The 14,827-nt window shown below is 28.7% G+C and overlaps 1 protein-coding gene across 1 annotated transcript in view; it reads right to left on the reverse strand.

The window, feature by feature from the left end:
* LOC142317993 (methyl farnesoate epoxidase-like) overlaps positions 1-14,377 on the reverse strand; it is a 36,972-nt gene extending 22,595 nt beyond the window's left edge. The window contains exons 1-3 of the mRNA XM_075354527.1: positions 14,308-14,377; positions 13,916-14,132; positions 9,530-9,744 (exon numbers count right to left, since the gene is read on the reverse strand). Coding sequence (XP_075210642.1) covers positions 9,530-9,744; positions 13,916-14,132; positions 14,308-14,377 — 502 coding nt within the window. The remainder of the gene's footprint in view (positions 1-9,529; positions 9,745-13,915; positions 14,133-14,307) is intronic.
* Positions 14,378-14,827: the final 450 nt, after the last annotated feature.

Consider the following 14,827-nt stretch of genomic DNA (forward strand, 5'->3'; position numbering starts at 1 on the left):
AATTTAATGGCATCAACGCCCCATATACAGAAGTAATCTGACCAAGTAGTTTCCCTTCTAGAGCTATAGCGCTATCTAGATGGGAAAGTAAAGTTTATTATAAATATTCAATGAAGCATTCTGGAATTCTTAGTAGCATTTATTAAAATCTGTATGAGGCTGCAAAAACCACATTTGTTATATAAAGTAATATATATATATATATATATATATATATATATATATATATATATATATATATATTCATACTGTGCACTGAAATATGAGAGCAAAAAGTTAAGTGATATAAATATTATTTTTCAGTTTTAAAATTCATAAAAGTGGTTATGATTGGTATGGTTATTAGCCGCCTAATTACCCACACCATTGGTATGGTAATTTAGCCATTCATTAATGGTTAGTAATTTTTAATAAATTAGCATTTTATTTTTAACTTGAACCTTTCAACCTCTAAGTTTTTTTATGAGAATCTTTTTGGATTTAAAATCTCTCAATTTTTAAAATATTTAATCACTGTAATATTATTTTTATCTACCTAGAATAACCACGTTAACTCAATGTTTTTCAAGTATATAATTTGACTAAGCTATGATGTTGATTTTTTAAGTTAAATTAATTCATTAATTATATTTGAGTTAATATTATTCAAAGTAAAGTTACTTTTATAGGTTATACTTGCATGTTGTATACATATTACTTGAGTGGCTACCCAGAGCAGGCTCATGTTTTATTTTGGTTAAGCTGAAGTTTTAAATCAAATAAGTTCAAATTAGAATGTTTCCACTGAGCAAATTATTTTCTCCATTTTGTATTCATTATTTTATTCATATTTCAAGTTTCCAGGGGAAACATGAACTTGGAACATGTTAGCTAGATGGCCATTCACTCATTATTTTCCTACTGCTACTTTGCCTTCATTGGAATGTTGCAGAACAAACTTCAATTTCATCCTCATTATTAATTTCCATATTGGTTTGTCTTCTTTTTGGTTCTTCCTGGGCTTTGCCTCATCATGTTTCATCTTTATTTTTCCACAATTCCTTTTTAACATGGTTACATTATATTAATTACTTTTTCAGTTATTTCCAACAAAGTAATCAATCTGATTCATTACAAGATTATTTCTATATTTTTCTTTTTCAATTGACCTATTTTATTTTGATCTTTTCTTTATCATTATCTATTATGTGTTTTTCATATATTTTACAGTATCTTTATTAGGAAAAATATTATAAAATTAAGAGATCCATTTATTGGTCACATCATGTAATCTAAGGAATTTGAAAACAAAAGTGGATAGCCAAGATGTTGAAGAGAACCATTACAGAGAAATACTAAAACTCTAAACACACATAGAAAGTATTTGGTGATTATGGATTGTAAACCAAAAAAATTGTAATATTTTAGTTTTTGTAACTGTATTAATTCTATTTTTATAGATGATGGTGGTGTTCATAAAACTAGACTGGTATGTGTGCCTCGATTTGCAGACTCAAAGACATTAGCTGTGATTAATTTATCCTCATTAGATTGTTACCCTGTTTCATTTGGTGTCTTTGATGGAAGTGGTTCAGAACCTGATAAGTAGAAATAATTGTTATTTTACAGGCTATACAATTTATGTTACTATTTTATGTTAAGTGTAACTATCAGTCAATAATTTTACTTTTAAATATACTGTATATACAGTATATACTAAATATAAGTATATACTAAATATACTTTTAAGTTGAAGTGTTGAATTCATTTAATCCTTTGGTTACCTGCCATGAAAAAATCTATATACTGCACAATGTTATTTATTTATGATTAAATTTTATGTAGGCACAAATGTTCACTTAGTTTTTGTTGGAGAAACAAATTTTTATTTACATAGTTTTTAGTAAATAACTGGCATGCCAAACACACATACGATCAAACAGAACAATATATTAATGGCCACATACCGTACCTTATAGGTGATACTTCTCTGATTGTCTCACCATTTATATATAGAGACAATTTATTGATGAACTGTAAGTAGTTACTTTTCTATGTATTGTTATACAAACAAAATTGTTATGCAAGTATTTTGGAGAATCATCAGTCTATTTTCATCGGTTAAATTCAAGAAATCAGATTAAGAATATTGATGCTTACATTATTATACTTAAAAGAAACTGTTAAGTCATTTTTACACAATTTTTGGGCCAAATATTATATAATTACATTCGTAATCTGCTTCCTACTGACCCTTGTTAGTGAACCTTTTCGTGATGCACATTGTAAGCAATATGTATGCATGCATGGAACAACTCAATTGTAATAAATTATCCAATTTATGCAGCGAATTGTAAAGATTAGTTCTTGATTTAAGTAAAGAGATTCTGTTATTAGATAATTACAAAAATAGTTATAAATTAAATAATTATACTTAACAGCTTTTGATGGGATAAGTAAAAAAATTATCCTTACTAGCAGAAAACTTAATTTTAAAAATGAGTTTTCCATATTTTTATCAGAATAAAGCTCAGGATATTCTTCATTACCTCATGCATTAAAAAAAAGTAAATAGAATCCTGACTTTTTGAAAAAAATTGGTAATCGTATATATTCTCTTGTTTTTTTACTTGTCAACAAGAATTTTCTTTTCACTGTCTTTTATCTATTTTTTTATTCTTGTAGGGTGCAAACCCTATTCTAGTTAGTGTTAACTTAATTCTGTTTAATTACTTTTACTCATAAATTCTGTACCAAAGTGTTAACTTTGAAACATATTGACAATAAAATCAAAGAAAAATTAACACACTTGAATTAAATGAATTAAATGAAGGAAAAACATTCATTTTAGGCTTTACATACGATGAAGGCACCAACTCCTGGGTACTAAAATTTTTTGCCAGTAGAGAGAAAATGCTTTTCTATTATGCCAGTGAAATGAATTACTGATCCCTAGAGTCCTCTAATACCATCAGAAATTGAAAAGAACAAAGATTAGTCGAGGGAAGGTAACAGGCAGAGTTAGAAGAATCTATAGATCTTAGGAAAAGGGAAGTCTGTGATCCTCAGTGCCTAATCCAGGTTAGTGGATAAAGGAAGTACTGAAGATAGAACTTTAAGGGAGTATGGAAAAAGTTATAAAAATGTATTCACTTGTGCATGTATGAGAGGTCATAAGAGCAAAGTGAAGAAAAAACAATGCACAATTGTTGAGATCAAAATATTTAGGCACCAATAAAAACAAAAATCTGCCTGAGCTGGATACCTTGGCTTTATGTGTAATTAGAAAAAAATTAATAAATTGAACATACCAAATATGAGATAACACACTTAATATAATATAAAATAGTTTTGATGAATACTTTAAAATACAGGGTGTCCATAAAGTCTTTCCATGAATATAAAAATTTATTACAAAAGAACTATTACAGTAACAGTTTTGCGGTTTGTGGCAGAAGAAAGAAAAAAATTATCAATTTTTTTTTTACATTAGTTTGTTACAGGTAAAGGCAGAGTAGAGGGTACTGTGATCAATTTTTTTATAAAGTGGTGTCAATCCAGGAGAAAGTGCAATATGTGTTGTGGTATCACGAGTTGAAATCACCGATTTTAGAAGGGAATATGGAAGACCAGCACCTGATAGTAAGAGTATCATTTGCATGGTATGCAAAATTTAAGCAGAATGGAAGTCTAGTCGACGTTCTGTGAACAGGGCAGCCATCCATTAGTGAAGAGAAGGTTGAGGTTGTGCAGCAAGCATTTCTACATAACCTTTCTGAATCTAATCATTGTGCATCTCGTGAACCAGGGATTCCCTGGGCAACGTGCAAAACGTTTTACACAAGAAACTAAGGTTGCATGTGTATAAAGTTCAGATATTACAATATCTACAGCCAGATGATGGCCCTCGTCGTGGTGCCTTTGCAACTGAGATTTTGCAATGGATCGATAATGACAATAAGTACTTGCAGTGTGTGTGTTTATTAGATGTTCACTATACCTCTGGCTCTGTCTACATTACAAAAGATTGGAGTCGCATCTACTACTTTAAACTTTATTTCAGTTTCAAGGAAGAAACTATCAATTTGGACAAAAAGTGGTTAAATGGGAAGAGTTTCAGCTACACAAATTTATTGCCAGAGTTAGTAGCAAGCAATTTTAGAATAATTCTAAAAATGGACAATGAGTGTTTCAGGAAATTACTACTTAGCTTGACCGTTTATTAAAACAAAATTAAGAGTAGCTATGTCATCACAGCTAATATCTTGGATCATAAGGGAAATATATAGCTAAAGTTTCTTCTGAATATTTTGAGTTGGCATTTTTATTAATCTAAAAAAAAAATTAAGTAGATTTTGTTAAGCATCTTTCATTAGATCTCTGTTGTCAGTACATCTCAGTAAGTGAAGATATATTTCACAGATGTATATAAGTTTTATTACAGTTCAAAAGTTGCAAAAATTTGTTGCTGTCATACTCATTTTATCACTTTCCGATTAATGATTTGAAAAGTAAAATTGAAAATTAAATTCAAATTTTCTGAATGACATGATCACATTGATGTTTCAATATTGAGTGAAGTTGGCCGGTTCGTCAGACAACTCTTACTAACATCACTTTAACAATAGGGAGAATTGGTGGGTGATTCTATCTACTTACTGCCTTGATGTAGAAGGACAACTACTCCAGTTGTATTAAAGACCTACATACAATACAATTTGGTTTGATGGTTGACCTGACTAAGTTGGATAATTTATATAAGCCTTTATTTTGTGAAGTTATCAAGCCTAAATATATGGAAAATTTTTAAAGGCGTAAAATTTTGTTTTACAGAAAATCAGTAATGTCTTCTGTGCTTCTACGGAAATTAACTCTTGATCTGCTTCTACGTAAATTAACATTTGCTTGCATTAGAGGACGGGGATTTCTTGATTTACTTTTCACAATTCTTGGTGAATGTTGATTCTGATTTGCAATCAATGGCTTCCACAATGTAAATGTTTCCTTACATAACCCCCAGAAATTATATAATTCATTTTCTTGTAATGTATAAGTTAAATTACAGTTCAATTGAATAGGATCTTGTACACATAATCCATTGGTAATTAGGAATTTTTCCTTTATAATATTTCGTAATAAGTTGAACTTATATGTTCTATATGGAGGTGGTAAATGAAGTTCAACTATATCTTTCTTTCTAATTAATTCTCCAGTTAATGGACAATGAACCAACTGGCAATTGTCTCTGTAAGAGTAATATTTAAAAAAACCATACACTAATTGTGCTACTGTTCTTCTATTGTCTGACTTAGGTAGAGATCATACATCTTGTGTAAATCGGCAGTCCCATCCTGTAGACAAATTTTATTAAAAGATATACCACAACAAAAGAAAATTTAACATTTTTAACAGAACAAATGGTGTATCTCGTGTAGAAATTTAATCACTTAAAGGAAACATTAATTTCACATGGACCGAGTTATAACAGATAAATCTAAATAAAATCTCTTGTATATTGCCTTTCTATTATATAGAAGTATTATAGAAATATTATATAGAAGTATGAAGTTACTAATCATTGCACAGTGTAACACATGGGTGTTTAGATGGTTGTTTTAAACTTCAATGTGTATATAATTGAATTCTAATCATTGCAGGGAGTTCTTACAATTGAAATTTACTGATGAAAGCAAATTACTTATGGCAACTTGCATTTTGATGTGAGTATAGTAACACTGTTCAAAGATGAAGTAGGGCAAACTCATCCTAGACTGAAATCATGAAGACTGATTGGCATTGAGAACTAACTAGATTCCAGATTTGTTAACCAGATTTGTTAGAAAGAATTACTATTGCAACAATGTATTTCTAAAGAAATACTTCTTGGGTTATGTAAAGTTTATCAGATGAGTACTGTGCTTTCTTTCTAATAGAAAGAAACCTGAAAGTCTGCATTTCTCAGGAACTCTAGTAAAGTTTTTTGAAAGAAGATGACTTCTTTTACAGATAAGATCATTACAAAGTACTTGTAATGATCTTGTATGTACCATTGCTGACATATTGAACCATTTCTGATGTCGCTCATAATTTCCAGTCTGTCTTTCAGCACATACATTAAATATAAGCATTACTTAATCTTTAAACATAAAATCTGTCTCAGTGATTGTTCTGCTATTAGTGTACAGCATTGTGAATTGCTCAATATAAATACTTATTCTTATCTTGGTTTTTGATAAATTTGGTTTTTTTACTGTTTCCTTTAAAACATTTATTTAAAAATATATATATATATATATATTTATGCAGAGTGTTCCAGGATATTCCCTGAACTTCAGATATTGATTCAGGACACCAAAATGAACAAAAAAAAAAGTTCATGTCGACCTAAGATCTATTTTGCTTTGTTTTCCTTCTGAATGCCATTTTGTGATTTTCAAAAAAAAAAAATTATTTCTCAGGAACGGGTATGGTTCTCTACTTTAATTACATTTGGGAAATCTAAGACTAGTGTCTTATTATACAAAATAAAAAATTTTAAAAACAGCATCTTCAAAAATTTCAAAATGGCGGCTACCTTAATTTTTTAATCTTCAATATATTTGTAATTATTTGTTTTATCAAATTTTTAATTATTATAAAATTTATTAAGCTTTTATTTTTTTAAATGTCACCTCATTTATAAAATTCTGCTGACAACCAATCAAGTAATTGCAAACAATTAACTCGGTGGTACACTTCCGCATCGTAATTCATAGTAAACTATCTACTATAGTTTAATAAACTATACATAGTAACATATTTACGTAGTAAACTATCTAACACAGTAAACTAATCCATAGTATGTTATACTGTTCATGTAAACAAAAAATGAGTAAAAAAAAGAAACTGAATTGCATAACTTTCTGATGGCCTTTCTGTAATTGACAATTTTCTATTTGATAGGGCAATTGTCCATCATAATAACTTTTTAACCTACCTAATTTTCAAAATTTTTGTTTAAACATAAAAGGAGTTAACCTTTCACTACCAATTTTTTTAGCTGGCATTGTTAACATCTTAACTCTAGAAAAGTATCTAAATTTACCTTAAGTTTGTCACTGAAAATATAGTTGTTATTTTACGGTATTATGATATAACAAGATAATTACATTGCAATATATTATACACACACACATACACACACATATATATATATATATAATATATAATGTATATACAAGTATAGTGTACATATATACTAGTATATATAGTATAAGTTAGGAGGAAAGGGAAATAATTTGGGAACTGATTCTAGAGCTTAAAATGAGGAAAATATTTCATACAAACATATGTCTGAAAATGCTTCATTATCAAGTTATGGTTAACTAAACATTTCACCTGGATTTTAGTTCCCCTGGTGAAATGAGGTCATAGTGAGGTTTTTTTAGCATTATATAAGGGTTAAACTTGAAGTTTCATATGCTTATTGACCTGAAAAATTGAACAAAACAGGTCCCAGAACAGTAGCTCACATAATTTTCAAGATATCCAACATAAAATAGAAAAATTCTGACAAAAACACGTTTGAATTACAATAACTTTGTTGTTAAATGATTAATAAATTGTAAATTTTATTATCAGAACTTGTAGAAAATTAATTCTGAGAAAACTGATTTAAGAGTCTATTAAAAAAAAACAAAATTGTTATGAATTTGTAAAAATTAAAACAGTACAACAAATTTAGATTTTTGAAAACTTAAAATACTTTTTTAAGAAAAACTCACTCACTGGTTTATACTATATTAATTTGCAATAAATATTAGAAAATTCCACCACTGATATCGATGTACTTTTCAACTTTTTCTTTACATTTTCTGTCGACAACAAGGAATGTGATATCTTCAGCAGCAATGAAAATGCAAGCAATCAGTTCATCAGTTGTGTCTACTCTTTTTTTGTATACATCGTATTTCATCTATCCCCTTAAACAGTAATCTAAGGGAGTACGGTCCAGAGATCTAGGTGGCCAATCTTTGGTCCTCAAAATCCAATCCATTTACCAGTAAATTTTTTTATCTAAGAATTGTTTTCTTCATTCATGAAATATGTTTGCTATAGTATCAATTGATAATACATTTCAATTTGTTTCACCAATGACAAATTTTCAAGCACTGCAAGAAATTCATTGTTAAAAATTTCAGATAATTTCTCCCCATGACACATTTTTCTAGTATGGAAGAACCTATTATTTGGTGGTTGATCATATCACACCAAATGTTCACCGAAAATTGTTGCTGAAAATTTGATTCGACTACAGTATGTGGGTTTTCTTCAGACCACTGATGTGAATTCTCTATGTTTTTATGTCATTATGGGTAGTTTATTCCGAAAATAGTATGAACAGAATTAAGAGGTAATTATTGTTAACCCATTGACAAAGCTGCAGTTGTTTGGCATGGTCACCAAGCTGGAGGTGTAGAACGTTCTGAACATGATAAAGACACAGTTTGTGACCATGTAAAGTCCTTCATACTCTACTTTGTGGTATGTTGAGTCATGTAGAATTCTGTGCAAGCTTGTTATAGGACTATGCTGTACCACCAGAAGAATATTTTCTCTTTCATCACCAAGTAACAGCTGATGTTCAAATGAAACAAGAGCACTGGGAAGCGTAATACTTTATAGTTTGGAACTTCTCATCCAGGATAACTTCATCGGTATTGCTCCACCACAGCTGGAGCACTTCTGTCACAAAAGCTGTACACAAAAATTATTCAATTAAAACTTATTCTGTATGACTGAAAAGATAGTGTATTTTTCAAATCAAAGAATTCAAAGCTGAATTCCAATTTTTTAAATTCAGATTCAATTGTGAAAATGTGAATTCAATTTAGAGAACAACAAACACAAAAACTCCACAACGTTTTTCTGAAAAGTAATTAAACATATTCAAAATTATATCAAAAACAACTAAACCGCCTAGTGTTGATTAATAAGTAACCACAATTTTATGACAACGAGTTGAATTCAAATTAATTTTGAAGCGTACAGTTAGTGTTGCCAACTTAATTTTTCAAAGATCTAAATTTATTGAACTAAAAACAGCTGTTTATAATTCTTACAAATTCATAAAATTTTTCTTTATAACATAACATTTTGTTCTCTGTTGTTTTTAATAATAAAAGTTAATTACTTTTTTTTGTTTTTTTTAGACTATAGTACAACAATTTTCTCAGAATGAAATTGTCTACAAGTTTTGATAAATAGAATTTACAAATTTATTAGTCATTTAACAAAGTTATTATACTTGAAACCTAACAAAGTTATTATACTTGAAACCTAAAAAAATGTGTTTTTCAAGTTTATCCCTTGAAATGACTTACAAATTTCAGTACAATCTTATTTCACCAGAGAACTGATTCACTGGCAAAGTCTTGCTAGCCATAACTTGATAATAAAGTGTTTTCGGACAAATGTATGTATGAACATTTTTTCTTATTTCAAGCTCTAGAATCAGTTTCCAAATTATTTCTCTTTGTTCCTGAATCAGCCTGTATATTTTTTTAATTACCTGTTATAAATGTTTTGTTATTAGCATCAATATTTGTTCGTAAAACAATAACTGGAGGTATGATGGGGTTTTCATCTTGCATTAAATAAAATAATACCATCCATGTTACAGCATATCCAGATAGTTTATCTGAACTAATGAAATTTGTAAGAGTCATCCATTTTTTTACAACTACTATTACATCTTGTACTCTGCTATCAAGTTTTAAAAATGTACTGTAAAAAAAATTATTAATTTAAATATTCTGAGTAATCATTACTTATTTATTTATTCACTTTTTAAATTTCATAAAAGTACATCATTAAAAATGCATTACTTATTTCTAACTTTAAATATCTCATCCTTACTCGCACCTTTACTCAATTTCTCAAGAATCAACATATTTTCATTTACGAAAATACAGTTACCAAGTTCTAGTAATAGTTATTCTAACATATTTAGTTCATTCACTTCTAATAAAAAATAAAGCAGACTTCACTCCACATCCACTGAAGAAAGAAAAAAATCTTAATTTTTAAACATTTAGTTTTTATATCAGTATTCTTAAATTATTAACTTTATAAAAGCATATATTTTCTAAAGCAATTATCAACCTCTTATATATATTTAATTCTTTTATATATATATATATATTTCATCAATAAACATTTACGATTTTCAGCAGGTAAATATAACTGTAGTAAAATTTATAATAGAATTCATTCCGTAGTTAGGTTAGTGAAGAGGAATATTTCCAAATTTAATAAGTCATTATGTTTTCCCTAATTAAAATCATTCATTTAGTTTATAATCTTTATTTTTATCGATCATCTAACAAACAGGAGAGTCAATATAATTTGAAATGTACATCTTTACAATGGTAAATAAATTTGAGTTTTTACTTCCTTGTATGAAGTAAGGAGTACTGTGAATGTGAAAAATTATGATTTTCAGATTTCAATGAAAATATCAATTTTGACCATTTCTGAATCCATTTTTATTAGTTTTGGCGTGATGTCTGTACGTACGTATGTGTTTCACATAACTCAAAAACAATTAACCATAGGATGTTGAAATTTTGGGTTAAGGACTGTTATAAAATCTAGTTGTGCACCTCCCCTTTTGATTGCAATCGACTGAACCAAAAGTGTTCAAAAAAGCCCAAAATAAAAAAAAATTAGATTATTGGAAAAATAAAATTTTAATTAATGAAATATTTCTTACAAGGGGAAGGCACATTAGTTTGAATCAGACTTCATCTACTTTTTATTTTAACTTTTTTTAATTTAAATATATTAATATTATTAACCTCTGGTTGTAAAATTAAAAAAATGTACAATAAATAATAATTTAATAATAAAAAAAATGAAAACATATCAAAAGTTATTAATAAAATAAAAGTTTATGTACTTTTCTTTAAAAAAAAAAAAAAAAATGTAAATGTAATTTAATAGGCGTATAAGGAAGTCATGTGGGTCCACATCAATTTTTTTTGATTTGAATAAAGATCAGAATAGAAACAGTAAAGTTCACAGCATTGTTTAAATAAGGTAAAAAAATCCATGTTTTACTCTAAATAATTTGGTAGGTTAAACGAAAGGGACTGAAGCAGCTGTTCTGTTAACTTACACTGAAAGTTAAGGGCACTTGCTCAGTCCTATACATACAAGGTTAATTGTCTATATTTCGGTACACTTTTTCAGAAAACCAGAAAAGATAACTGCATAGGACTTTCTTTGCTTCATTTTTTACAGGGTTTTGTTCAATGCTATGGATTTGGTTTTATTTTAGTGTTTCATATTTTTTTAAATTTTTACTATAATTACTTGTGTTTTTCCTGTGCCCAAAAGAGAAATAGTTATTTAAAGTTTTGTAACATGTTATTTGAAAATCAGTTTCCATAGTGTTAAAGAAATCTGTTTTCTTTAAAAAAGTGCAAAAAGAATTGTTCAAATACTTTTTCTGGTTGTTGAGAAAAGTGTACTTAAAGATTAAAATACAAGATTTTTGGGAAATCAACTCTAAAGATTGGACTGGGGACTCACCTGAGAATGAAAAAAGTGTCAGTGCATACCAGCACTATAAGAAGGGTTATCAGAATCCTCCTGCTCTTCGTAGTGTTCTCATAGCTGAAGACTAATTGCAAATTTTCTTTTCTGCTGAAGACTCTGTCTGCATTTTTTTAAATTTCTTGTATATCCCTCTCAGCCTCCCTGATACGAGTTTCATCAAAATGTTTGGAAACTCTGACAGTTCTCCCCAGGATTTAAGCTACCTTTTCAAATATTAAACATTTTGTCATGTTCCCAGTTACAACAACATAAACACCAAATTCCAGAGTACTCCTACGTACAAATACATTTTTGGTATTCTTGATCAGATAATATTGTTCAAAGACTCACTTGCATTCTGCGTACCACAAGGCAGACATTTTTGCAGCAGGACTGGATTTGAAAGCCAGTATCGGTTTAATTTCCTGCATTACTGTTTTGGTAGGTGTGTACGTTTACTGTGGTCATATAGTAGTTTAGCTGAACGACATATTTACATATTACACATTTACATGACTCATCATCAAACTGTGGCTAGGTTCTTCATTAGTAGATGACAAGTGGAAATACTCAGTTCAAATAGCACATTTCATGTCATTTTCCCTACTGGTGTTTCTTAAAGTAGCTAAACCATAATAAGATTTTTATTTCATCAACAATAATTAGTCGGCAGATAAATTTTGGGGAATTGGCATAATTTGCATACACATATTTCTGATAAAGGGTTACTCATCATCGAAACTGAATATGTTCTGATTGAATATCTTCTAAGTTTACCTCAGCTTTTCTTTTGGAACCAGTCATCTACAAACAGTATTTTCCTTCGCTTTCTTTCCGACATTTTTACGGTTGTTGAATTTCTTAATTCTGAGCATTGTTTTAAGAAAACAAACTAGGCTTGTTTACCTATAAATTACAATAACAGAAATGAAAATGTACAAGAAAAATCAAAATAACTAACTGTATTGCACTAAAACTTTATCAGTTACCACAAAAATCAACAAACATTCACAACTCATAGAACATACAAAACAAAACCTGAACAACTCAAAAGTAACACACATGTGAGCAGGAAAGGAAATCCAGCTACAAAAAATTCAGTTGCCACAAAATAAGTGACTAAATCAAAGAAAGTATAATGTAAAACTGTCTTTTTAAATATTTTTGCAGTAGAAATCTTCACTCAAATATCATGTGTTACATATATTAAATTAAACAGAAGTAGAAGAATTTAAAAATGCAAAACAAATATCAATTTTTTTTGTGCAAGTGCCCTTAAATTACTACACTGAAAGATAGTGTACTAATTAACCACCATAATGCTGATTATAAATTAAAATCATATACACTTACATCTGATTATAATAATAAAGCATCACTGAAAGATTATGAGATTTACTCTTGAGTGATTTACAGCAAGTAGTGCTTATTAATAATAGTTATATTAATTAGTATTGCTAAGAAATCAAAAATTAATACTTGTGTACACAAAATTTGGTAATAATTAACAAATAGATAATATTGAACATGTTATATTTCAAAAACTTTTATTAATTTATAAATTTAAGATAAAGATGTAATAATTAGTTTAAAAAATTAAGTAAGGAAATATGGAATGCAACTTTGAAGATTAATGAAAGTTTTTTAGAAATGCTGACTGATTAAACAAATTTAGTAGGATATAATTAAACATAACTAAGAGTGTAACTTACTCAGATTTTGCTCTAAAGAGTCACTATTACATACATTTTACTAAAGAAAAAAAGAACATTAAATTGTTTTACAATCTTTTGTACGATTGATGCATAAGCGAAAGTTACTGCTGTTGAGCTACCACTAGAGTTGTCAATTCATTCATTATTCATTCAATGACAAATTTGTTAGTTTGATAAATCAACAAGGCTGAGTGAAGAAGGAATTTGAAAAACAATTCATCATTAATTTTCTTAATAACTGTTTTCTTGTTCGTGACAAAAACTATGCCATTTCGCAGCATGTCATATTGTTTAAAACTGATTAGTAGAGTAAAACTAACAATTAGGTTTATTAAAAATATAAATCATTAATCAACTGGAATCAGGTTTTGTGTTAAGAAACAAAAGAATTCATAAGATTTTTGACCCTGATAGGTTTTTGTAGAAAATCCTAAGAAAGTGTAAGTAATTAAAAGAAACTGTGATTGATAAAAACTATTAAACCAGCCAAGAGCCAAATCTTGAACATATCGTTAATTTATCCTCCCAGCTGAGTCGTAAGAAAATTAGCCTCCATCATTCTGATTATCAATTAAAATCATTTATATTTATATCTCATATTAATAATAAAACACTATCACCATATAATCCTGTACACATACCTGATAAGTTCAGTACTTTTGTCTACTAAACCATTTAGAAAGAATATGTTACATTGACCTTTATCTTTATGGTTAGTAGAAATAACTGGATTTCCGTTACTATAAGTTATATTGACTTCATTGAAATTGTCATTACTTTTCAAAATGTATTTAAGTTCACCAGCTGCTTCAGATAATGGTGCTGCATTTTGAATCTTGTAGCCTAAAAAGTTGTCATCTATTAAAAAAACCTCAATGTAAATATAAATGTTATATGCTATATTATAATTTTTACTGAAGTTTTGTATCCTTAATAAATACATATATATTATGATCATCCACAAAGTAAAGAGTGTTTTGAACTACAAAAATCAAGATAAAAATTAATTAAACAATTTTTATTTTATATTTACAGAAATTCTTAAACTCTGTTTCAACAATGTCACCACAGATAATCAAAAACTTGTCACAGCGTGGTACCATTTTCTCTATACCTTTATTGTACACTTCTGCTGCTAAGTTATTAAACCATTTATCCCATCTTTCAGGTCATCATCATCTTGAAAGTACCTACCTCCTAAAAACTCTTTGACTTTGGGAATAAATGATAATCACTACGTGCCAAGTCAGGGCTATCTGGTGGATGCTGAAAAGGCCAAACTGTTAAAGCATATCTGAAGTTGCTGTAGCTGAGTGTGGGCGAGCATTATCAAGGATGAAGGCAATGCTGCTGGACAGCACACCACCCCGTTTTATCTGAATGGCTTGAGAGGGGGTATTTGTGGCCATTTTCTTTAATGAAGGACACTCAGTAACAGTCCAATTTTTTGTTTATAAGTACTAATATTCAGAGCAATTCGAGAAAATCATCGATTCACAATTTCTGTATTGAGCGATTCATTCAAATGTCTACAAAGGGGAATTCAGAATAGG

This window comes from Lycorma delicatula, chromosome 1, assembly GCF_047948215.1.
Source record: "Lycorma delicatula isolate Av1 chromosome 1, ASM4794821v1, whole genome shotgun sequence".
Lineage (NCBI taxonomy): Eukaryota > Metazoa > Arthropoda > Insecta > Hemiptera > Fulgoridae > Lycorma > Lycorma delicatula.